Source organism: Gopherus flavomarginatus, chromosome 12, assembly GCF_025201925.1.
Source record: "Gopherus flavomarginatus isolate rGopFla2 chromosome 12, rGopFla2.mat.asm, whole genome shotgun sequence".
NCBI lineage: Eukaryota > Metazoa > Chordata > Testudines > Testudinidae > Gopherus > Gopherus flavomarginatus.
Window position 1 is genome coordinate 21,725,256 of NC_066628.1, and position 25,591 is coordinate 21,750,846.

The 25,591-nt window shown below is 45.5% G+C and overlaps 2 protein-coding genes across 2 annotated transcripts in view; one reads left to right on the top strand and one right to left on the bottom strand.

The window, feature by feature from the left end:
• LOC127032480 (olfactory receptor 12D1-like) overlaps window positions 1-23,614 on the top strand; it is a 411,893-nt gene extending 388,279 nt beyond the window's left edge. Inside the window, exon 2 of the mRNA XM_050919795.1 lies at window positions 23,235-23,614. Within this exon, the coding sequence (XP_050775752.1) occupies window positions 23,235-23,324 (90 nt within the window). The 3' untranslated portion in view covers window positions 23,325-23,614. The remainder of the gene's footprint in view (window positions 1-23,234) is intronic.
• Window positions 15,750-16,677, bottom strand: LOC127032564 (olfactory receptor 14A16-like). The gene has a single exon (XM_050919861.1). It carries the CDS (start codon window positions 16,675-16,677, stop codon window positions 15,757-15,759), a length of 921 nt encoding a protein of 306 aa, XP_050775818.1. The 3' UTR covers window positions 15,750-15,756.
• Window positions 23,615-25,591: the final 1,977 nt, after the last annotated feature.

The following is a 25,591-nucleotide window of genomic DNA, read 5'->3' on the forward strand; positions in this document are numbered from 1 at the left end:
AGCCCAGCAGCAACAGTTCATTTCTCTTGCCCTCTGCTTCCCTGAAGAGTTTTCAAAAATTAAAATAATTACAATTACAATGAGGCAGCAGGGTCTAGAGGAAAGATTGTGAGGCAAACACTGCGGGACCACAGGACTATACTCCAGACATCTGGCATCAATTCCTAGCCGTGCTGCTGACCTGCTGTGTTACCTTGGAAAAGTCATTCCCTAGGGCTGTCTTTCCCCTCCTGTCTTTTGTATTATAAGTTCCTTGGGGCGGAGAGTGTGTCTTACCTAAAATTATGGGTCTCTCATATAAGGTTCAACTATAACATAATTAATTAATTAAAAAACTAAGGTCCAAGGTGTTCTGAGATCTGATCCCAACTATTCTTCTGGCTTTGTTCAGTCCTGTAGAGAGGCAGTGTGGCTCCCCTCCTCCCCAGGGAGGGTTGAGCCCTGTCAATTACCCCCCAGGGCGGAACCGCTGGGCGGAAGTCTCGCCCCTCAAAGGGTCAGGCAGCGACCCGGAAGGATAAAAGCCAGGCCTCAGTCCTCAGTCAGGGCTCAGCCGCCGGCAGGAGCAGACGTGCCCGCTGATCCTCATCACTGGGAAGCCGCCGAGGCCCGAGGCCGCTACGACGAGGAGCTGCCGGAGCTACCCCGCAGTCGCTACGATGAGGAGCTGCCAGAGCTGCCCCGCAGTCGCTACGATGAGGAGCTGCCAGAGCTGCCCCGCAGCTGCTACGACGAGGAGCTGACAGAGCTGTCCCGTAGCCGCTACGACGAGGAGCGGTCAGAACTACCCCGTCCCTTCTACTGCCCCGAGGAGCCGCCAGACCAGACCTGGCCTGCCATCCCGGAGGTATTCCCGGACCTACCGCTCTGCCCTGATTGGGAGGAACCCATGGTGCTAGACGCCCCAGCGGACTAGGTAGGAACAAGAGAAGAGGCTGGAAGTAGCCCGGGGGCAGCTGATTACAGTCAGGCTGCAGAGGGCCCTGCGCCCATGTCAGTGTGTTTCGGTCAGGACCCCACTGACCACCTTTAGCGGTGACAGCTGCTCCCAGGGCCCCGGGCTGGAACGCAGAGGAGTAGGTGGGCCTGTGTTCCCCCTGCCACCCGTATCTGAGTGGCAGACTCACCCTCTCTCTGGCCTAAGGAGGCCAGAAACTACTGCTGTGTTTGTTGGTGCCCCGCCCAACCCAAGGGCTGGGCCCCTATTGACTTGCCACTGCTCTGCCCTGCCCCAAAGGGCCAGAGCCGAGAAAGTACTACTGTTTGTTGTTGCCCCACCCAACCCAAGGGCTGGGCCCCTATTGACTTTGCCACTGCTCTGCCCCGCCCCAGATGGCCGGAGTGGAGCAAACTACTGTAACTGTTTGCTGGGCACCGGCCTGAATCAGAGGCCAGCCCTCCCCCCATCTAACTGTGTCGCTGTTTGGTCCCGCCTACAGGGCCCGAACCGCCGGAGCGGACGGCGATCCTGAGGGCAGAGGCCCGCGGACGACGAGACGAGGCCGGTGTGGCTCCCCTCCTCCCCAGGGAGGGTTGAGCCCCGGCACCCCCTCGTCCACAAGTCCCTTCACCTTTCCATTCCTCAGTTTGTCATCCAACCAATGGGGATAATAATTACAACATGAAAGATAATTCATAATGAGTGGAGATACTCAAAAATATCTTTTTGACAAAACAGCTTTTTGAAGAAAAATTGCTTGTCATTGAAAATAATCTTGGTGTGGAAAGAATTCATTTTGAACTCATTATTCTACGGGTTTTTGTTTGTTGGTGGTGGGAAGTTGTTTTGGGGTTTGGTTTTATGAAACCCTAGCGATGGAAAACCCTTTGGTGTACTTTTTCAGGTTTTGGGGGGAAAGTTTTCAATCTTTTCCCAAAACTAGAACATATGTACCATAAACTGGCATTTTTACTAGAGAAGTTTATTGAAAAACAAATGCTTTTCAGCCTCCAGTTTCATTTTTTTGCCCAGCACCCCATCCAAAAGCAATATTATGGGATGTTTCTATGAAAACAAAACCTTGACATTTCCCACTAAAATATAATTTTCATTTTTGGCCAGCTTTAATAATGAGTAATTAAAACTAAATTAAATGCATTTGAGTTGACATGGGTTCAACATTCATTGTAATTTTATTTGACAGCATCTGCTTGTCATAGGAACTTTCTAACTGGGTAAGACGTTTGGACTATTCAGTCCAGTACTCTGTCCCTGATAGTAGCCAGTACCACCTGATTCAGAGGAAAGTCTAAGCCCTGGTCTACACTAGTCTGTTATTTCAGAATTAGCCAAGTTAATTTGAAAAAAAAAAAAGATTCTGTCCACATGACCAAACCGACTTTTTCAATTTAAAGGGCTCTTTAAATCAATTTCTGTACTCCACCTCGGCAAGTGGAGTAGCGCTTAAATCGAGATCGCAATCCCAAGTTAAAGGTATTGTTGACACAATTCAACGTTATTGGCCTCCGGGAGCTATCCCAGAATGCTCCCTTGTGACTGCTCTGGACAACACTCTCAACTCCGATGCACTAGCCAGGTGGGCAGGAAAAGCCCTGCGAACTTTTGAATTTCATTTCCTGTTTGGTCACAAGAAGCACAGGTGACTGTCAGCACAGTCCACCATCACAGGTGACCATGCAGAGTCAACCATCACAGGAGATCATGCAGTCCTGGATTCGCAGACAAGCTCCAGCATGGTCCGAACGAGAAGTACTGGATCTCATCGCATGTTGGGGAGACCAGTCTGTCAGAACTATGTTCCAAAAAATGGAATGCAAATACGTACGCTAAAGTCTCCAGGACCATGACAGAAAGAGGCTACACCAGGGACACAGAGCAGTGTCGTACAAAAATCAAGGAGCTCCGGAAAGCATATCAAAAAGCCAGGGAGGCAAACGGGTGCTCTGGATTACAGCCCCATACATTCCGCTTCTACCATGAGCTGAATGCAACTACGGGAGGTGACGCCAATAATACCCCACCACTGTCTGTGGACACCTGCAAGGGGGGAGTTGCATGTAGTGAGGATGAAGGGTCATTGGAGGATGAAAAGGAGAAGGAGGAGGAGGAAGAGGAGGAGAACAGTGCACAGGTGGCAAGTGGGGAATCCGTTTCCCCCCCATCCAGGAACTATGCTTAACGTTGGAGCCAATAGCCTCCCCTGACTCTCAAGGCTGGCTTCCGGACCATGACCCTGGAGAGGGTACTTCTGGTGAGTGAGAAGTACTTCTGACTCGAAGCCACATGCAGCAAACATGGAAATCAGGCTAAAACAGAGGACGGAGCATTGGAACTCCTGAGCTGTATTCCTGGCTCAAGTTTACTGTTTGCATATAGTTAAAAGGGCTCATCCCTGCTCAAAGCCTCATCGGAGCCACGCAATGGGTGCAGAGGGAGAGGGGGGTTGGGTGTTGTGTGAAGTGATCATCCCAGAGAGCCCACAGACCCTCCTTTATGGCAAATCCACAGGAATTGCTTGCTATGGGAAAGGGGTCCCAGCAGTTTGAAAACATTGAAATGAAAGTAGAAGAAGCAGTACCCTCGCGTGCTCCTAGACTGCCTGCAAGCTGAATTCTGTTGCCTGGCTGTGTGTGATGGCTTACTCATACCAAAGTGTTCCCTTTGTTCTCTGAAAGTTATATTTTAATATACTACCCTCCCTTTCTCTCCTTCAAAGGTGAAAATGTTTCAACGCGGCCTCTATCTACTCCGTCCCAGAGGCTGGTCCAGATTAGAAGGCGGAAAAAACGAACTCGAGAAGACATGTTCACCGAGCTCATGCAGTCCTCCCACACTGATAGGGCCCAGCTGAATGCGTGGAGGCAAACAATTGCAGAGTCCCATAAAGCATTACAGGAACACGAAGAGAGGAGGGACACGCACGATGAGATCTGGCAGGTCGCTCCGTGTCAAGCTCATGAGGGAGCAAAATGACATGCTCCACTGTATGGTGGATCTCATGCAGGAAAGGCAGCAATACCACAGACTGCCACTGCAGCCCCTCTATAACCAGCCTCCCTCCTACCCAAGTTCCACAGCCTCTTCACCCAGATGCCCAAGAACACGAGGGGGGAGGCTACGGGGACCTACACACTCAACCCCAGAGGATCACCCAAGCACCAGAAAGTTGGCATATGTGAACTTTTGATTTGGTTTCTGCCTGTGTATGGCTACAAGATCCATGACATTAAGGAATAGGCTAGGTCCCCAAGGAAACTATAGGCATTTCAACATCTCCAACAGTAATTTTCTGGTCTGGAAAGTAAGTCCCTTCCTGCATCTGTTCAGACAGACCAGAGAACCTGAAGATGCGAGCATCATGCACCTTTCCCGGCCATCCCACGTTGATATTGGTGAAATGTCCCTTGTGATCCACCAGTGCTTGCAGCACCATGGAAAAGTACACCTTGTGGTTTGCCTACTGGCAGTCCCAGTGTGCCAGGGTCAAGATAGGGATCTGTGTTCCGTCTAGCGCCCAGCCGCAGTTAGGGATAGACTCTTGATAGCAGCTGGTCAATGATTGCATTGGCTACGTGCAGCACTGCAGCCCCCACAGTAGATTTGCCCACTCCAAACTGATTCCTGACTGACCGGTAGCTTTTGGGCGTTATGAGCTTCCACAGTGCTATGGCCGCTCGCTTCTCAACTGTGAGGGCTGCTCTCATTTTGGTATCTTTGCACTTCAGGGCAGGGGACAGCAAGTTCCAAAGTTCCATGAAAGTGGCCCTACACATACGAAAGTTTCGCAGCCACTGGGAATCATCCCAGACCTGAACACTATGTGGTCCCACCAGTCTGTGCTTGTTTTCTGGGGCCCAGAATTGACGTTCCACTGCATGAACCTGGCCCAACGCCACCACGATCTCCCAATCTAGGAATGTCTGTGTCCATGTCTTCATCAGTAGAGTAATTGTGTTGTCATCACTTCCTCGCCCAGTTTTGCAGGTACTGCACATACTGCTGGATAATGCGCAAGGTATTTACAAACTGCAGTGGAGATCTGAGCAGGCTCCATGCTTGCCGGGCTATGAAGCCTGCAAGAGAAATCCCGGAAAAAGGCCCAAAATGAGCTATTTGATTCAAGATGGCCGATAAAAGGTGGTAAATGGTTGTCTTCTGTAGCTTTCACAGAGTCGGGAAGCTCATTAGAGCTGCAAGAGCGGGAGAGCAGAGTTTGAGGCGGAAGCTGTGCAGCTCTGTTCATGATGGCCAAAAAACAGTGGGGAATTGTTGCTGTCTGTAGCTTCCACGGAAACCCATGACCGACAACATGGAAAAAGCGGTGGAAGCTGTGCGGCTCTGTTCACAATGGCCAAAAAACAGCAAGGATTTGTTGCCTTCTGTAGCTTCCACAGGAGCCCAGGACAGACAACATGGAAAAAGCATCAGAAGCTGCGTTTCTCTGTTCATAGTAGCCAAAAAAGGTGGGAAATGCTTAGATGAAAGAGTAGATAGAAAGACGAGAGAACATGCGAGGTGGATTCATAGTACCAGGAGACAGGCAGTGCACCATGCTGCACCATCTTCTGGCAGTATGGCATCTACCATAGCTTTCACGGAGGGAGGAGCGAGTGACGGCACACACCCAGAAACACCCGTGAGAATATTTTTGCCCCATCATGCTCCAGGAGCTTAACCCACAATTTCAATGGGCAACAGAGACTGCGAGAACCATGGGAGAGCTTCCCATAGTGCACTGCTCCGACATTTGATGGTAACCTCAGTACTGTGGATGCACTGCGCCGAATTCATGCACTTTAGTGGGGACACACAACTCCGAATGTATAAAATCATTTCTGAAAATTCGAATAAAATAAGTTTGAATTAATTTTGTACTGTACACGTGTCCTAAGAGGCTCTATAGAGGACAGTTCTCAAATAATCTGTCCATGGCGGTGAAGGGTATGGTTGTGTTTATAATGTAAGTTAATGGATGATATAGCAGTGAGGAAGGACTCTACTATCTGGTGTGAATGTGAGTGGTTAACTTTGGCAGGCAAGCCTTGCTTAAATATCTAGTTCTTCCTATTGTGTTAAGCCTTTTAAAAGAAATATTGAAAGGAGTGGTAGGGCAGTTACACTGATTCAGTGAATAAAAGTGTTTTCCATTGTAAAAACAAAAACAAATGGAAATGGATTTGGGTTGTGTTCTCGCAATGGCATAAGGACTTATTATTTTATTGTAAATATTATGTATTAGTTTATTTGTTCCTAAAATTATAGTTAAGTGTTAATAAAGCTAATTACTGCTCCTAATAAATACAAGGAAGTGGTGTTAGTGGGGTCTAAGAATTGTTCTTAGCCCCAAAACCAAATGGGGGAGCTGAAGGGTATGTTTGTGTTTATTTTAAATAAAATGTGGTTTACAGGGTGCTTATGCATAGGGAAGCATGCTGTGGCTCACCGGCCTAGGAACATTCTGGAGAAGGCCACGGGGAGGGGTGTGAGTTCGGCATGTGGACTGGAGCACTATGAGCATGTGATAAACAAACCCATATATGGGTTTGTTTAACTCTGATTGGTTAAAGGTTCATGTTATGTAAGTTGTTATATAACTTGTTATATAAGCACCATGTGCTATAAAGTAGCGAGGGGAGGGGCTCCTTGCTGGAGGGACTCTGCCTGATTCTTTGTACCAGGGGATCTCTTTGTGCTCATGTTGAATAAAGCTTTATTGAATTGAATCGCATTGGATCGAAGTCCCATGATTTCTACCCAGCATCAGACTCACTGGGAACCACCAAATCCCAACAGCGGAATCTCATCATCCTCAGCTAGTGAATGATCTATGGCATGAGGAAAATGATTTTCTACCCCTCAGAGTTTTATCTGCTACAAAGTAACTGAATGCCCTCACTATCCAGATAGGCTGCAGTATTCAAAGGAACCTACTGGATTTGTGTGTCTAAATCCTATTGGCTTTCTACAGGAGACCAGTGCCCAGCTCCATTAATCCCTTTTGAATATTTCACTTAGTTTATTAGTAATTACTTATTCTGTAGATTCCGTCACTGACAACTTTCAAATCAAGATTGAATATTTTTCTGAAGGATCCGCTCTATGTATTGTTTTGGGGATGGTTTCTGGCTGGCTTTATATAGAAGGTCAGACTAGACAGTCACTTTGGTCTCTGATGGCCTATTAATCTAATTTGAACTCCACCAAAAAGGAGTAAAAAATTTCTCTAAAAACACCACAGAATGGTAGATTTTGAAAAAAAAAAATTCTAAATTTCTATGAATTATTTAAAGAAAGTTTGAATTGTTTGAAGGGAGTAAGAGGATTCTGATCCTCTGTCCCATTTATTGACCAGATCTATTACAATTAATTCTGGGAGATTTTAGCTGAATTAGGCAACACATCAGAGTAACACATCTCTATCTCTCTCTTGGCAGTGTAAGCTATTTTTTGTTCATGGTTTGGCCAACCTGATCAGTGATGGGATTTTCAAGGTTGCCTATAGATATTTGGTCACAAAAATTCCAATTAGTTTTTATGGGAATTGGGAATACCAGTCCCCTAGGTGAAAATCTCTTCCCATAGTTTTACAATCAAAACCTGCAACTCTTTTCTGGTGGCATTTTTAAGGCCATTATTTAATATTTTTATTAACAACTTGGATAACAGAGGAGAAAATCTGTTCACAAATCTTGCAGATGACACCAAGCTGGGAGAAGTTGCAAAATCTTTGGAGGACACGATAAGAATTCAAAATGACCTTGACTAGTTGGAGAAATTGGTCTAAAATCAACAAGAGGAAATTCAATAAAGACAAGTGCAAAGTCCTTCTCTTACCAAGGAAAAATCAAATGTATAACTACAAAATTGAGAATCACTGGCTATATGCATGTTGTTAATGACAGGAATATTCACACTGGGGATTGGCTTCAGGTCCTTATTTCTTGGTAGCATTTTTGCCTTTCTCCAAGGTACGTGAAAGAAGACAATTGGGCTTGGAATATCTGCAGCTGATGTATTGATCTATAGTTATAAATTGCTGAACAAGCCTATTTAGGAGCCATATTGTGAGTTATTTATAAGTGTTTAATCAAACAAGACTTTGGTTGGGCCAGACTGGGTTCTCAGTAACACCCGAGTAGAGCTGAAGTCATTGGAGTTATTTTGGCTTAATCTCTGAGATCAGAATTTCTTCCACTGTGAGTTTTGGCTGAGTAAAGGCAGAGTAAAAACTCTGCACCCTACTGTACCAGTTTTGAAGTGTCATATCTTCTGATCTTCAAAACAGTGTTGAGAGTCCCCTCTCAGCAGGGCAGACATAAAGCCTTCTCAACCTGCCTCCCTGACCTCATTGCGGTCTCCATGTTTGTTTGCACTGCTAGTTTTGCCTATATTAAACCCACCTCCAGCTCAATCTCAGGTCTGGATCTCATGGTGGCTGTTTTTTAATTCTGTGGTGCCTCCCATGAAGAATCCGATCATTTATAGCATGAGGAACGAGGATGTCAATGCTGCCCTTTGGAAAATGATTGGGTCAAGGCTATTGTCCAAAAAATAAAATGGCTATCTTTCTCCCAGGACCATCATCTCATTCTGTGTTTCTTTATCAATATAATCAACTGTTGACATTATTGTTTCCATGAGAACATAACGTGCAATCTGTTTATGCACAATGACATATTTACACTGGTAAATATCTACAAAAACTGCACTCAGGTCAATGGAGTTGCGATAAATTTTCCCCTATATAAATAAGGTAAAAATCTATCTATCTGTCTAGCTAAGAACATAAAAATGGCCATACTGGGTCAGACTAAAGGTCCATCTAGCCCATTATCCTGTCTTCACAAAGTTTTCCAATGCCAGATGATACAGAGAATGAACACAACAGGGCAATTATTGTGTAACCCATCCTGTGTTGTTCAACCCCAGCATCTGGCAGTCAGAGGCTTAGGGACGCCTGACCCTCTTTGTTCATAGGCATTGACAGACATATCTTCCGTGAACTTATTGCTGTCTAGCTATCCATCCATCCCCACACATACCGCCCTCCCTCTTTATAGATTGATCAGTCTGATGCTTTTGGACTGCCATTCATCACCATGGTATCAGAGCACTTTCCACATAAAATCAATTATCATATCGAATTCACTAGTGGACCTCATGGGGTCTCTGTATCTTCTCCTTTTTTCAAGGTAGGGAGTAAAAATTCTACCCTTCCCCCCACCGCGGCCCTGAGGTCGGAGGAGCTTTCTGAACCCACTACTGACCCAGGGCTGGAAGAGCTCTCAGCCTCTACTATGGCCATAGGGGCTCAAGATGTCAGCTGCTGCCCCCAGAGGCAGGGCTCTTTTTCTGTAATGAACCCTTAGTTTTAACGAACAAATGGCTTGGATCCTCAGGGGTTCATTTTAGCGAGGGATATACTGTATTTTCTAAGTCAGTTGATTTGTTTGTTTGTTCCAGATGTTTTTGGTGAGTGGGGGTTTGGGAGGGTGAGGTATGTTTGATCATATGGGAGTATCCATTTGATGTCATCAAGTAATGGGTACTACCAGATCGGGCCCCAAATGGAGCATGCACCTGTATTCCCCTGGTTTGTGGTTCGCTAGCAGAGATAGAGGCCTCTCTGACTGGACTTAGGTGTCTCTCTGAGCTAATACACCCATCTCTCCTTGGCATCTCCCATCAGCTAGCTCATGTGCCTCCCCTCCTAGCGTGCTAGATTTTGTGACTCCCATTCTTAAGTGTCTGTCTCTCCTTATTCATCATATAGGAAGCCCGGGGGCCTGACTCAGGCTGTGTGTGACCCTATTGTTGTCCCAGTGATTTTCTACGTGCCTAAAAGTTAGGTGTTGCAGCTCTGCAAGTCACCACACCTGGGTCTCCTTATAGATCCAGGCCCTAGGGGGTATTTAGGCACCTAGTGGGTTTTTTGAAAGCAACTAGGACTCTAACTGCCATTGAAATCAATGGGTTTTGGACACCTAAATGCTCTAGAAAAACCTACCGGGCACCTAACACCTTCAAAAACTGGGCCTTAGGTGATGCAGTACAGTTTTCTGTACTAGGCAATGATACCTTGGTATGCAGCTGTGGTTCATTGACTCATGGTCTTCGATATCCACCAGAGAGCAGAAATGCTGGGCTGGAAGGGACTGGAAGCCAAGAGGAGTTAGGTGCCTGGCTCTTTTAAAATCCTATCTTAAATTCCTGGAGAAGATAGTCTTCCCCTTTAAAGAACATGCCCATATCTCTGCTGACTCTGTGGGCTGGTGCCAGCCCACCTAATAGAGAAAAGTGAACTGCTGTCTTTTGTAGGTAGATTATAGAATCACAGAATCATGGAAATGTGGGACTGAAAAGGATCTCAAGAAGCAGAGTCAGGACCTAGTAAACCTAGACCAGCCCTGACAGGTGTTTGTCCAAACTGTTCTTCAAAAAACCTGCAGTGATGGGGATTCCACAACCTCGCTTGGCAGCCTATTCCAGAGTTTAACTGACCTTAGAGTTAGAAAACTTTTCCTAATCTCTAACCTGAATATCCCTTGCTGTAGATTGAGCCCAGTTCTTCTTGCCCTATCATCAATGGAGATGCTAATCCACATCTGAGATTTCCTGGGAGTGTGGCATCATCCGGTAAAGTTCTGAGTCATGCATGAAGATATGACTTTCCCATGTGAATCCAAAACTTCACGTTGCTGCTGGAATCTACATAGGAGAGAAGAAGGGGTTTCCATCCACAAGAGAAATTCTATTTAAGCCCCTGGAAACCCTCTATTCTGTCTTCAGCTGGCTCAAGAGATAGCATCTCCACCCCAAAGGATACCTGAAAGAAATTCGAACAATAGATAGTAACCACAGTGGTGTAAGTAATTGCTGGACCCAGACTAGAAGGAGGCTAGTCTGTAAAAGAAGCTTACTGGAACATCTCTGAGGGTGAGATTTCATCTGGAATCACTTTCTTACTGTATTAGGCTTAGACTTGTGTGTTTTGTTTCATTTTGCTTGGTAATTCACTTTGCTGTGTCTCTTATTACTTGGAACCATTTAAATCCTACTTTTTTGTTTTTAATAAAATCACTTTTGACTTATTAATTAACTCAGAGTATTTATTAATACCTTGGGGAAGGGGCAAACAGCTGTGCATATGTCTCTATCAGCGTTATAAAGGGTGAACAATTTATGAGTTTATCTTTATAAACTTTATACAGGGTAAAATAGATTTATTTGGGGTTTGGATCCCATTCAGAGTTGGGTATCTGAGTGTTGGAGACAGGAACACTTAGACTGTTTTCAGTTAAGCCTGCAGCTTTTCGCAGATGTGGTTCAGACATGAGTCTGTGTTTGTAGCAGTCAAGCATGTCTGGCTCAAACCAGGCAAGACACTGAAGTCCCAAGCTGGCAGGGAAAACAGGCTCAGTAGTCCAGGAACAATAGATGGCAGTTCCCAAGGGGGTTTCAGTGACCTAATCCTTCAGATTTGGTATTCTGGGAATGCATCAGTGTCCAACCTAGTTGAGGGAAGAGCTGGAAAATATTTTGCTAAGTCTTTGCAGATTCTTTAACTCAGCTAAAAGCATACCAGCATCTGTCATGAATAGGTTGAGGAAACCATTTCCCAATGACAAGATATTTTGTCCATCTCTACCAGCCTCAGCTGAGAGCAACACACACATGCCATGCATCTTCGATCTCCAGTGTGCAGAGAAACTAGGAATGGGCATGTCTGAGATGATCCGGGAATAAATCTTCCCCTTCTCTCATTAAAGAATTCTTCCCCTCTTAGGTCTCACTCACATTACTGTTGTGCAGTATCTTAGTAGACAACAACAGCCTCTGATTAGTGCAGGAATAAGTTCTCAGGCCACTTGCACGTATGCGAGAGTCACCATCTAATCTAGGCTGGCATCCGAAGGACTCAACCAGAGACATCTAGCGCCCAAAGTACGAGCTTCTACAGCTTGAGCTGAACAGCCAGGCTGCCTGACAGCCACTGGAACAGCCTCCTATCCTCTAGGTGGGGCACAGAGGGGCCTCATAACACACACTGCCCATGGGTGGGGTTTATACAGCAGCATTGCACAGCTGCAGGGGTCAAGGGCTCCATCTGAGCTGGAGTCACCTCTCTCAGCCAGGAGTATAGGGCCTCACAGACAGTTGTACTAATGCAACACTGTAGACCCTACTGGAGTTTATTCTCTATGTGGTCCCCTCTCCTCTCCCTCGTCCATGCATATCTGTAAAATTACAGAGTCATAGAGTTCAAGACCTGAAGGAATGACCAGATCATCCAGTCTGACCTGCTGTACTCCACCATCACCCACACACCAAACCCAACAACTGAAATTAGAATAAAGAGTCACAGCCCTCAGGAAACTAGGCAGTTCTGTGCCACCGGCAGAGAATAGAAGAGATTGAAGCAGGGCCAGCTTTAGGAAGTGAGGGGCCCAATTCGAACAGTTTCGACTGGGCCCCGGCAGGGATGACCAAAAAAAAAAAAAACACTTAAAAAAACCCACCTTTCATTTCTTCCATGTATTATTTACTTTCCATGACTACATACATAACAAAATTATATATTACATACATTACATCATATGTTATAAATATCAAGTTCATTAACAGGAACTTTATTGTACACCTCACCTATATATTTTTAAAACTTTATCTTCCTCGCTTTTTGTTTGACAAAATCTTTCAGTATATTGCCTAACTCTAAACTCTTCATTACTTCACATTCAATTGACATGATTGCCAAATTGTTTAATCGGTCTTCCTGAATTGTTGATTGCAGATATGTTGTAATTAGATTTAGCTTCGAGAAACTTCTCTCTCCTGAGGCTACAGTTACCGGAATAGTCAGGAAGATTTGAATTGCTATAACAAAATTTGGGAATGCTGTTGACCGGTTGGGCTGGGGCACAGGGTGGGGTGCAGGAAGGGTGGAGGGGTGCAGGCTCTGGGAGGGAGTGCGGAGGGATGGGTGCAGGCTTTGGGACAGAGTTTGGGGGCTTGATGGGGATGCTGGAGAAAAGGGACTGCCATGTGGCTTCCTTCCTCCCTTAAAGCCTCTCACCATAGCCTCAGTGGGGGATGGAGCTGCCCCTTCCCCAGTGTTTGTAGGAGTGCTGGCTGGGGGGAAACCCAGTCAAACTCTGGTTTTACTCTTTCGCTGAGGGGCCACTTAAACCCCTTACAAACTCCTTCCTGCCTCTCTCACTCCCCTTTTCTACTGGGCTTGTTTGATCTTTTCGGTGGAGCCGGATGAAAACCACAAACCCCAGTGAGAACAGCAGGCTGGAAGACTAGACTGAACCCACCACCCAGCCTAGTCCATCCGAGAGCCCAGGACTGAGGGCAAATGTCCCCCCACCCCCAGGCCACCTGCTTCCACTCCTGGCCTCTCCCAGCGCTGCCAGTGATTCTGTGTGGCTGCATCGGGTGGGATTTCAAGTGGACCCCTCAACTCCCCGCTAAATTCACCCCTGTTTTGCGACCACTCTGCACCAAGAGCACCTTCCTTCCCTGCCCTAGAGCTGCTGGATGGCTAGAAAGCTGAGCTGGGCATTTGATTGATCTAAAATATTATCATGCCCCCCCCCAAAAGCCTTAATATCCACACAGCTTGGGGGGGGGCTATTCGCCCCTCCCCCCAAGCAGATCTATTTTATTGTTGCAGGGCAAATGAAGGAGCCATTGTTTAATAGAAATATTCAGCCCCTAAAGTGGTCTTGCAGCAGGGAAAGCAGAGTTGATGGGAAGGGAACTGGTTTGGATAGGAGTCCTAGTCCCCTTCCTTTGCAAAATAATTTGGAGAGGGAATCAGATCACGCCATGCCTCAGTTTCCCCTTCTACGTGGGGGATGGAGGGGAGATAAAAGTCTCAGCCTGCTGTGCCATGTTGTAGACCTTTCGCATTCTCCCCTCTTGATCATGTATTTGATTTCCTCCTCCAAACCTCCCTCTCTCTCTCACCTGGAGTTCACAGCACTAAGTACCAGCTGGGGGCTTTTTTCCTGGGTTACATTACATGATCCCGACTTTAGTTTTGAACCAGACCCAGGCAGGCACAAACTCTCCCTCAAACAGCAACACCAGCGAAAACCACAAAACCAACCCAATCTTACAAACCTAGGGGGAACCACAGGGTCAAACACTCACCACTGGAAGCCCCAGCAGCTGCTCAGGTGACTGAGGTCCACTGCAGAGATTCCTGCCTCCCATGGGACCAGAAGCTCCCTCGGCGTTTCTGCCAGGTGAATGCTGGGGGGAGGGGAGGGGAAGGAAGGCTGCAAAGCACGTGTGCCTTCTCCCCCCTCCCCCTTCCCCCTCCTGACACGCAACACCCATGCAGCTGCCTCTGCTCAGCCCTGTGCCGGCCAGTGTCTCTCGTTGCCTAGCAGCAACAGCTGCTGCTTCTGGGAGACACAGAACTTTGCTTCCGGGAGACAGCCGGCGCGGGGCCCAGTTCGGGGGAATCGGGCAAATCAGCCTAAAGCTAGCCCTGGACTGAGGAATACCAGTGCCCGAGGCCCCCACAATGGAAGGGAAATGATTGAGATACACCCAGATACACCAATCCTTGCAAGTGGCCCACACCACATGCTGCAGGGGAAAGCAACTCCCCCCATGCAAGTCCCCAGCCAATCTGACTGGGGGGGAAATTTCTTCCTGACCCCAACATAGTGATCATTAGACCCTGAGCATGTGGGTATGCGAGAGAGAGACAGAGATTTGCTCAGTGCCATCTCATAGCCCTGGCACATTCACCCAATGTCCCAACTCAAACCAGGGCTGCCCGATGCTTCAGAGATTAAAAAAAAAACCCTCCCTAAATACACTGGGTCACTAGGAGTATTACCTTCCTGACCCCTGCCAGTGTCCAGATGCAACCATGACGCATAAGCATTTAGGAACATAAGACATATGCCACATGATAGCTCCAGGGCTGCTGAGCCCTGCCCCCCACCATCACAAGCAGCCTGTCATACAATCCCACTCAGACATGTGTCCAGCTATCTCTTCAAACTAATTCAGTCATTTGCCCCCCACAATTTCTATTGGGAGGCTGCTCCAGAACCTCACTCCACTGGTGCTTAGAAACCTCCCTGTAATTTCACTCTCTCCATCTCTCACACACCCAAATGTACACGTGAGCCAGGCTAACACAGACTGGCTCCTTGTCCCCCTCTAGCGCTTACACCACAAATAGTGGTTTATAAGACAATGGGCCCAGTCCCCAGCTGGTAGCAATGGATATGCAGCTGCATTGGAGGCAGTAGGTCAGATCCACAGATGCTGCAAATTGCTTTAGTGCAACCAAAGTCAATTGAATTAAACAAATGTGTTGAGGATCTACCCCAAATGTCTTCTCTCACCTACCCCAGTCTTACTCTAGTCTGAGTCCTTTAATTCCAACGAAGCCACTCCTGATTTATGCACACAAACAAGCAAGACAACTCCCATCATTGTGTTCTGTGGCCATGGAATGGATACAAGTGGCCAAGCAGTGTAACGGATATTGTTTCAGCACAGAATAAAAGTCTGATTCCTCTCGTGCACACAGTTTACAACCATTTAACTCCACTACTGGACCATATTTTCTACTGGCGCAAATCATACCAGTGGCAGTAACATCAGTGGAGTTAATCTGGATTTGCATTGGTGCAACTGAGATAAGAATAAGACCTTTTTGTATGCATGGTTCGGGGTCATGGAAATCACAGACATTAATGAACAAATACTACATAAGCAAACTTTAATTAGAGAAAGACAGAAAATGAATTCTTGGTGAATTACCTACACCCAGTCAGTCTCCTCAGGGCAGCTTTCATCTCCTTGTTCCTCATGCTGTAGATAATTGGATTCATGATTGGTGGCAATACAGAATAGAGAACAGCCACCACAAGATCCAGAGCAGATGGGGAGCTGGAGGTGGGTTTCACGTAGGCAAAGACGCCTGTGCAAACAAACAAGGAGACTACAGTGAGGTGAGGAAGGCAGGTGGAGAAGGCTTTATTCCGGCCCTGCTCAGAGGGGATTCTGAGCACTGATTTGAAGATCTGAATATATGACACAATGATAAAAACAAAACAGCCTAAGGCTAAACACAAACTAAATGCAAGAACCCCAAATTCACTGAGATATGAGTCAGAGCAGGTGAGCTTGAGTAGCTGGGGGATCTCACAAAAGAACTGGTCCACCATGTTGCCTCCACAGAAGGTCAATGCAAATGTGTTCCCGGTGTGTAGCACAGCGTTGAGAATTCCACTGATCCAGGCACCAGCTGCCATTTTGACACAAGCTGTGATGTCCATCATTCTCTCATAGAGCAGTGGTTGGCAGATGGCGACAAAGCGGTCATATGCCATAACTGTGAGAAGGAAAAAATCCGCTCCCACCAAGAAGAAGAGGAAAAAGACTTGGGCAACACATCCAGCATAGGATATAGACTTGGTGTTAATGAGAGAATTAGCCATGGACTTGGGGACAATGACAGAGATGGAGCCAAGGTCTAGGAGTGACAGATTCATCAGGAAGAAGTACATGGGGGTGTGAAGGTGGTGGTCGAAGGCTATGGCCATAAAGATAAGAAGATTCCCCATGAGGGCTGCCAGGTAAATCACTAGAAACATCACAAAGTGCAAAATCTGCAGCTCCCAAACTTCAGAGAATCCCAGGAGAAGGAACTCAGTCACGGTGGTTCGGTTGGACATTTTCTTTCTCAGGATATTGTGTGATGTCTACGAAGGGAGGGAAAAGAGCAAGGGCAAGCATTAGATCAGTAAAATAACTCTCCTTTTAAAAAACCACTTTAATTTCCTTGTGTCAGACCCTTAGATTGTGAAGACTGATGTAATATGGGAATGAGGATGGGGAAAACAGTCCCTTGACTCCAGTGGAGTCACTCCTGATTTACACCAGGGTGATGGAGAGGAGAAATAGGTACAATTTCTTTTGAGGTATTTGTATACCTCTGTCACCCAGAGGTGGGCGAACTCTGGATAACATTGTATAAATGTTACTATCCTCAGTTTACCAAGGGGAATTGGGGGTCTGCCTGGCCAGATTCTGATGTCAGGGGCACTGCTGCAAATGTGGGTTAATTTCACTTCATGCCATGGAATTACTCCCACTTTATACTGGTCTTAATAAAAGCAGCATTTTGCATGGAGTTGACCAAACCTTGTCACAATTGCACAGTGAAATCGAGTCAGGAATACAGACAGTACCCCTGACACGCCATCCCCTGTTCTAGCTGGGGTTTCATGCTCATTTCAAAAGACAGACATTCTGGTTCCCTTCCTGCTTCTCCACCAACTGAACTAAACTCCTTTCCAGAGCTTGAAAGAGAACCCAGGAGTCCTGACTACAAATTTGCCCACTACTTTAACCCATTAAATACAAGCTAGCAGTTTTGGCTCTACTCATTGGACTCAACTTCCTCCCAGAGCTGGGAACACAAGTGATGCATCTCGACTCCCAGTCCCCTCCTCTAACCATTACATCAGACTGCATCTCAGTCTCTGTCCCATTGATTCTCCACTGCCATCAGGAATGACTGCTGCGAGTGAGAATGGAGAGTCATTGGGCCAGTGAACGTGCATAAGAATAATTCTCCTGTGTGGTAGTTGGGGCACACATCTGGTGGCCAGGAGAGCCAAGTTCAAGTCCCTGCTCCAATGACTATTTAATTATTGATAAAAATGTAACAGCTTCAACAGGAGAGACAGAGACAGTCTCATTTCAGAGCAACCCGTAGCCAAAGAGCTCAGACAACCTCCTGTAAAGTGGGAATTCAAATCTCTTCTCATCATCAGTCAGAGGGAGGAATTGAACCTGAATCTGTTACAGGACAGCCAAGTGCCCTAACCACTCAGGTTTATGTTATGAGGGGTGCTAGTCCCACAGTTCTTATTAGAGACAGATATAGAACCCCCAGTTCTGGCTCCTCTCCTCTCCATCCTGGACTGAACTTCCCCTCAGAGCCACACATAAAACTCAGGCTCTCAGTACCTGCTACTCATACCCACTAGACCCCAATCCCTTTCCAGAGCTGGGGATAGAACCCAGGAGTCCTGGCTCCTCGTCCACACAACTCTAACCCACTAGACTCAGTTGCCTTTGCAATAATTAAATAGACAGAAGTAACCATAAGCACAGAGGTAGAGAATGCACATGAGAACCAGATACAAACTGAGGCAGGGGGAGACATGTAACAGCAAATTAACAGCGAGACACAAGTAAGAAAAACCATAGATACTGAAAGTGAGAGAGAAACACAGAACTAAGACAAGCTAAGAGGTAAACAGAGAAAAACAAACTAACAGAGAGAGAGAAGTACAAATAGATAGACAGCAATAACAAGCTAATGTATACAGAGAGAAAAGTAACAATGAGCTGATAGTTTTTGTCACAATTTTGGACAATTTTAATGTAAACTCCTCAATCCATTCTAAAAAAAATAAATATGTGTGTCAATTTGATTAATCCCCCTATTCTCCACAGGAGGAAACTGTGGCATGGATATTCTGCCCTCTCTTTCCTAAGGTAACTGCTTTGGTCTGTCTCAGTTTCCCATGCCCAAATTGAGGTAAGAGTGAAACTCTGAAAAAAATATCTGTCACTTACGATTTCATCCTGAAAGTGACACTTTGTAACTCCCAAATATATTTCATTGCAATACCAAACGTGTGGTGCCTGTCTGTGTGGAATCCTCCCAAATTGAGATGTCTTTTCTCCTTCAGCTACAGACTACAATCTCTCTATCTAATGCCCTTATCACTGTCCTATGAGAGGCCATTCCCCCCTCACACTGAGGCTGAGCTGCTGGAAATACACTGAGATCTGTGCTGTCTGCGGATGAGCTGTGTGTCAAAAATGCAGGTGATGCAGGAAGGTGATTTATCAATGCCTGTTTTCTAAGGGCTTGTGAGACTCACTCCCTGGTGCCCTCAACAGCCCAGCGGCAACAGTTCATTTCTCTTGCCTTCTACTTCCCTGAAGAGTTTCCAGAAACTAAAATAATCACAATTACAATGAGGCAGCAGGGTCTAGAGTAAGGTTGTGAGACAAACACTAGGGGTACACAGGTCTGTACTCCAGATATCTGGTATCAATTCTTTGACCTGCTGTGTTACAAAGGGGAAAGTCATTCCCTTTTCCCTTCCACCATTTGCCTGTCTTTTCTACTGTAAGCTCCTTGGGGTGGAGACTGTGTCTTACCTAATATAATGGGCCTCTCATATCAGGTTCAACTATCAGATAATTAATCAATTAGTCATTATTCCAAAGCTAAAGTTCAAGCTGTCCTGAGAGCTGATCCCAACTATTCCTCTGGCTTTTTTCAGTCACTTCACCTCTCCATTCCTCAGTTTATCATCTGTCCAATGGGGTTAATCGTTACTAGTGGGAGAATAATTCATAATGAGTGGAGATGCTCAAAATATCTTCCTGACAAAACAGCTTTTTGAAGAAAAATTGCTTGCCAGTGAAAATGATTTTAAAGGGGAAAAAATTCATTTTAGACTCAACTTTCTGTTTTTTATCTTTTGCAGGGGGTGAGTTATTCGTGATTTTGGTTTCAGTTTTATGAAAACCTGAAGATGGATAACATGTTTGTATATTTTTTCAGATTTATGGGGAAAAGTTCAATATCAGAAATCTTTTCCCAAAACTAGAAAATATTTACCATACAGTGGCATTATTACTAGAGAAGGTTATTAAAAACCAAACACTTTTCAGTCTCCAATTAGAGTCTATGCATTCTTTCACATATAATGCCACTCCCCCTCACCAGCACAACCTATTCCGTCATTCATATATATTTTGTACCCTGGAATTACAGTGCCCTATTGATTGTCAACATTCCACCCAATTTGTCTCCTACTACCATAATATCCTCATTTAATACCAGGCTTCTCCACACCTGTTGGCTTTCACTCAGCCCTTAGTTTTAAAGGCATCATCAGGACAGTGGACAAGACGCCGATATGAGTATCAAAGCAAAGTGCATCATTAGCACTAAGGTGCCAGCTATGATAATCTGAACCTCATTAAAGGAGGCGTCTGAGCCCGCCAGCTCAAACGTGGCTGGCCTCTCACAGAAGAAAGGGCTAATTTTATTAGACACTCAGAATGACAGACTGAATATAAAAGCTGTCTGGCCCAGAGAAACCATGTTCCCTCTGATCCATGAGCCAGCCAAGAACACAACACAAGTCCTCCTGCTCATGAGGACCAAATAGTGCAGAGAGACACATATGGGGATGTGTTTGTCATAGTATCAGAGGGGTAGCCGTGTTGGTCTGGATCTGTAAAAGCCTATGGTGTGATGGTCATGACAGCCAGCAGCAAACATGCCTTGTCTGGAAACAAGAGGAAGAAATATATCTGCTCAGCACAGCTGGGGGAGGAGATGGTTTTCTCCTCAAAGATGAGATCCACCAATATCTTGGGCAGGGTGATGGAAGTGCAGCAGACTTATAGGAAGGAAAAGCTCCATAAGAAAAAAGTACACTGGGGTGCTCATTTCCTGATCAGCCACCATGGTAGTGTTTCTCATCAATGTGAGTACATCTGTCACTAGAAAACACTACAAAGAATAAAACTCGCAGCTCCCATAGGTCAGAAGACCCCTGGAAAATGAAGTCCAAACCTCATTCTGGTTTGCTTCATTCGTTCCTTTGTATAATTCATCAGTATAGAAATCAAACAGATATTTGCTTATCAGAAGAGCAAAATTACTCAGGGCCAGATACCCAGCTAATATAAATTGGCATAGCTGGAGCCAATGGGCCAGATCCCCAATTGAGATATAGCAGTATATCTCCACTAGAGTCAAGGGGGTCAGGTTCCCAACTAGTGTAAATTGATGGAGCTATACTGAAGTCAATGCAGGCAGGTCCCCAGCTGGTGTAAATCAGTGTAGCTCCACTGATGTTAATGGACCAGATCCCCAGCTAGTGTAAATTGCTACAGATACATCCAAGTCAATAAGGTAGATCACCTGAGGGTGTAAGCTGTTATACCTCCATTGACTCCAGTTGAGCTCTGCCAGTTTCCACCTGCTGAGAAACTGTTTCCTTGTAACAACCTGGCTAAATTAATCATGATCTTCTGTAGTGACTGGTCCACACAGATGACACAAGCCTTCTGTCACTAGCAGTGAGTGAACTACTTCATTAGCTCATGCAGCTGTGGCTTGCTCTTTTGGGTCTTACTCCCAAGCTCATTGAACTCAATGAGAGTGGGTTCTGAAGGTCCACGTTTCCAAAATTCTGAGCAAGGTGCTGGGCAGCAAAGTACAATCTTTACTCTGTTTTCAGGAGTCATGTAATTACGCTTAGAAGAGGTATGGTTGATACAGAGATTGTCACCAATACTGTGCCCAAATCAGTGCTCCCCGTCATGCAAGCAGTCATGCACAGGCAATTTTAAAGGGCCAAGTTTAGACAGGAAGAGGTCACTATGACAGGATACACCTGTGGGAAGTTAGATGCTCTTGTCAGGCAGAAGATGGAAGGTGAAGGTTTAGTCTGGGAGTTTCAGAGACCTACGGGCCTTAGGCACCACACTTGACTTCCAGTGGTAGTCAGAAGACTTTGGATCTAAACAGATTAAGCTAATTCAAAATAAAACACTCTTATTCTGGAATAAGAGCATCCACATAAAGAGTTAATCAGGAATAGCTGTTCCAGAATAACTTCCCACCTATGCAATCCCTTATTCCTTTCAGCCCATTTTTGAAAGTCCCTGATTTAGGGCATATTGTATTGTAAATTTTACTTATTTCTTTGAAGTTCTGAAAATTGATTCTTATAACTTCTTCCAGCTAAGGAAGTTGAATTTTATTCTGTCTCTCTGTGCCAAGGGAGAATGTGGAAAGAAAGCAAACACTGTAGGGACTAAAAGCTGAAATCTCACATAGGTGACTAGTCCCATATCTGCCCCTTTGGAATAAATGGATGTTTCCTTTCTGACCATCCTGCAAGTGAGACAGATAGAACTGGGAGGGTCTGTGAGCAAGATGGAAACCTGGGGTGAGTTTTTCAAAGCTGACTAAGGAATTTGGATGCCCATTTTCCACTGGAATACAGTGTGTGGTTTGGCCCCTAAACCCTTTCTAGAATAAAATTATCAGAACATCCTAGAGTTTTTTTTGATTCTACCATCAATCTCAAGGGAGCAGCTTGTGCATGAGAAACACTAATTTTCAGAATAAAAAATAGTTAAGATCCGATAAGAATGATAATTCTTTTGCTTGCTAAAGCAACTTTTATCCCAGGACCAGAAAGAACTTTACAGACACTATTTAAACTTCACAACCCTTTAGCTGTACCTTGATGGTCACCTTCCCAAGTACTTACCCAGCCTAACCCTGTGTAATGATCTGTCTCATGGGATCACTATAAATATTATTGTAAGCAAAGTCAGGATGAGCTCTACCCTGACATCTTGTGGTGAATTATGGCAAGTGTGGAAAAATACTTAGGGAACTGATCTTGTCTGCATAGGCATACCCACTCCGCATAGCATGAGCCCACGGCAGCCGAAAATGGTCACTTTGACTGCTGTGCGAACCCCAATTTCTCGGTTATTGGGGTAGGAGAAATAAAGTGTTGTTACACTGATTATGTGAATGAAGGACTATGATCAGAGGTGTAGCCATGTTAGTCTGGATCTGTAAAAGAAGCAGAGAATCCTGTGGCACCTTATAGACTAACAGACGTTTTGGAGCATGAGCTTTCGTGGGTGAATACCCACTTCATCAGATGTAGAAGGACTATGAGACTGTTTTATGACAGAGGTCTCACCATCAACTAAATAGCACTCACTAGACAAGGGATATGGTTTCCAAAACCCTGTGAATTGAGAGAGGTTGGGGATAGGTGTGTGTACCTGATGGTATGGGCCCTTTTGAGAGCCTAGCTCTCCAATTGCACCCCCTTTTTCCTGTACACTGTTGAACAGCAGCGCTAATTTTGATTCTATTAGGAGTCTAACTAGAAACTGCTGAGCTGAATTCACTTTGGGCTAATGGTGCACCAGCACTGGGACTCCCCTACTTCAAGCTGAAATCAGTAAGAGCTGAAATCGCTAGAAGAGCTAAAACTACTGAGCTGAGATCATTGAGTGCTGTGTTAGCTAGTGGAGGAGCTTGAAGATATATTGCTAAGCTGCTGGCAGAGAAGTTTGCAGGACGGTTGGAGTGGCAAGCGCAGTGGAGCGGAGCAGCTTGTGGGACAGTTGGAGCAGCACATGGAACAGCGAGTGGAGCAGAGTGGAGCAGTTTGCGGGGACTGCTGGAGGAGAGGAGAGGAGTGGAGCAGAGTGGCTGGTGCAGCAGAGCTGTTTGTGGTGAAGGCTGCAGCAGACCTCCACAGAGAGGTGGGACAGTTGGCCTCGGCCCTCGTAAGGTGCCCCTTAACACTCCATGTGCCCCGACCCCAAAATTCTACCGAGGCTGGGGAGAGTAAAACTCTGCAGATGAACTTTTGAACTCTGGGGTGGCACTGACCAGAGACAGAGACTTTTGGGTTGTTGGACTTTGGGGTGATTTGGACTTAAGACCCTGAGGGGAAAAGGACATTGCCAAAACTTACTTGGAGGTAGGTCTTTTGCTCATGGTTTGTGTTATGAATCCTGTTTGTGGTGTTTCCTCAACATAATACCACATTGTTTCCCTCCTTTATTAAAAGGATTTTGTTACACTCAGACAAGAGAGGAAGTATTGCCTCCTAGAGGCACCCGGGAGGTCGTGGTATGTAATTTTCCCAGGTCACTGGGTGGGGGCTCAAGCCAGTTTTATATTGTGCTATTGAAACGGAACCCCTGAATATTGAACCCGACCCTTGTTGCTGCCAACTCAGAGGGGCAGAAGGGTTACATTATTATTCCCTGGAAAGCCATAAATATTATCATCTCCATTTTATACAGGGACAAGCTCAGAAACAAAGAGGCAGAATGACTTCCCACCAAGGTCACAGCATGACTGGGAAGATCAGCGTATCTATTCGGGAGACATTTATTCCATTTGTATTCCAGTCCTATGCTTCAAGGGGGGTATCCTGGAGAACTGGAAAACAAAACAAAATAAAAGAATTACAGTGAACTCTCACTAAGCAACTCTTTCTTCATAGTGATCCTATGAGATATCTCACTAAGCAAGAATGATCTGGGTCAGCTCTTGAATGTAGGATCCTCAGAGAACAACCCAAAGGCTGGAGAGAGCAATGTGGATTACACTGTGCCCTTGGAGACAAGGCTTACCACAGTGCCCCAGCATGTGTCTTGGGGACAATGTGTTGGAGGGACCATGTCTGGGGCTCAGCTGGGAGGACACTCCCCACACAGTCAGTGCTGACTCCAATGTCCCTGTGAGACACTAGGAGAGCTGTGCTGCAGAGAGAGGGGAACTCAGTAGGGAGCACAGTCCCCTCTCAGTCAAGCCTGACTCCAATGCCCCCAGTGCCTCAGTTAGGGGCTTGTCTTGCAGGGGTTGTGGTGGGATACTGAAAATGGGGGAGGTACATACTGCTAAGTCATGCCTCCATTGCCTCTACCCATGCTACTGCAAAAAGACTGCTATATATATTTGCACTAGTTCAATGAGTATGTATTAAAAGCAGAGGAATTATACCCTTTGCTCACAGCATAGACGTATGTTAAATAACTGTGCTCTTTTCCTGTGAGAAAGGGTATATAGCTAGGGAGACCCGATCTAGATAGATCTAGATATAGACGAGAAACCAATGATGAATCTTGATTTGAATTTAAAAGATGTTAAAGAAACAAAGGCTCTGAAAGCTTAATGTGAAATTGTCAAGGTTCCTTCCCCACTCTGAACTTTAGGGTACAGATGTGGGGACGTGCATGGACACTTCTAAGCTTAATTACTAGCTTAGATCTGGTATCGCCACCACCATCCAGAATTTCAGCGTCTGGGGCACTCTTTGTTCCCCCAAAACTTTCTCCTCCCTGGGAAGCCTTGAGGGACTTCACCAATTCCCCGGTGAACACAGATCCAAACCCCTTGGATCTTAAAACAAGGAGAAATTAACCATCCCCCCTCTTTTCTCCCCACCATTCCCTAGTGAGTCCAGATCCAATCCCTTTAGATCTAAAAACAAGGAAAAATCAATCAGATATTAAGAAAAAAGGCTTTTAATTAAAGAAAAGAGAGGTAAAAGAAAACCCTCTGGGAGAGATTAGCATACCAGCTACTCTCACAGACAACAGATTCAAAACACAGAGGATGTTCCCCTGGACACAAATTTAGTTACACAAAAAAAATATTCAAATACCCAATTTGATTCTACCTCAATTTGCATAAGACAGATTACAAAGAAATAAACATAAACCTATTTATTCCTTTCTAAAATTTACTACTCTGATAAGAGGTTGGTTCCTTGATCTTTTTCACTCGGGCTGAAACTGAAACTGTAAACAAAGGAAAAACTTCCCTCCTTCCTTTTGAAACATCTGGTTCCCTTATAGGTTCCTCTGGTCAGGTGTTAGCTAGGCTAGGTGAACTTTTTAACCCTTTACAGGTTAAAGAGGCATTAACCCTTAACCATCTGTTTATGACATGCCCCCCAAATCTCAGACAGTGTGGAACCACACTGGTGG

Excerpts from the sequence above, each read along its gene's own strand:
- LOC127032564 (XM_050919861.1), bottom strand. The coding sequence starts at position 16,677 with ATGTCCAACCGAACCACCGTGACTGAGTTCCTTCTCCTGGGATTCTCT.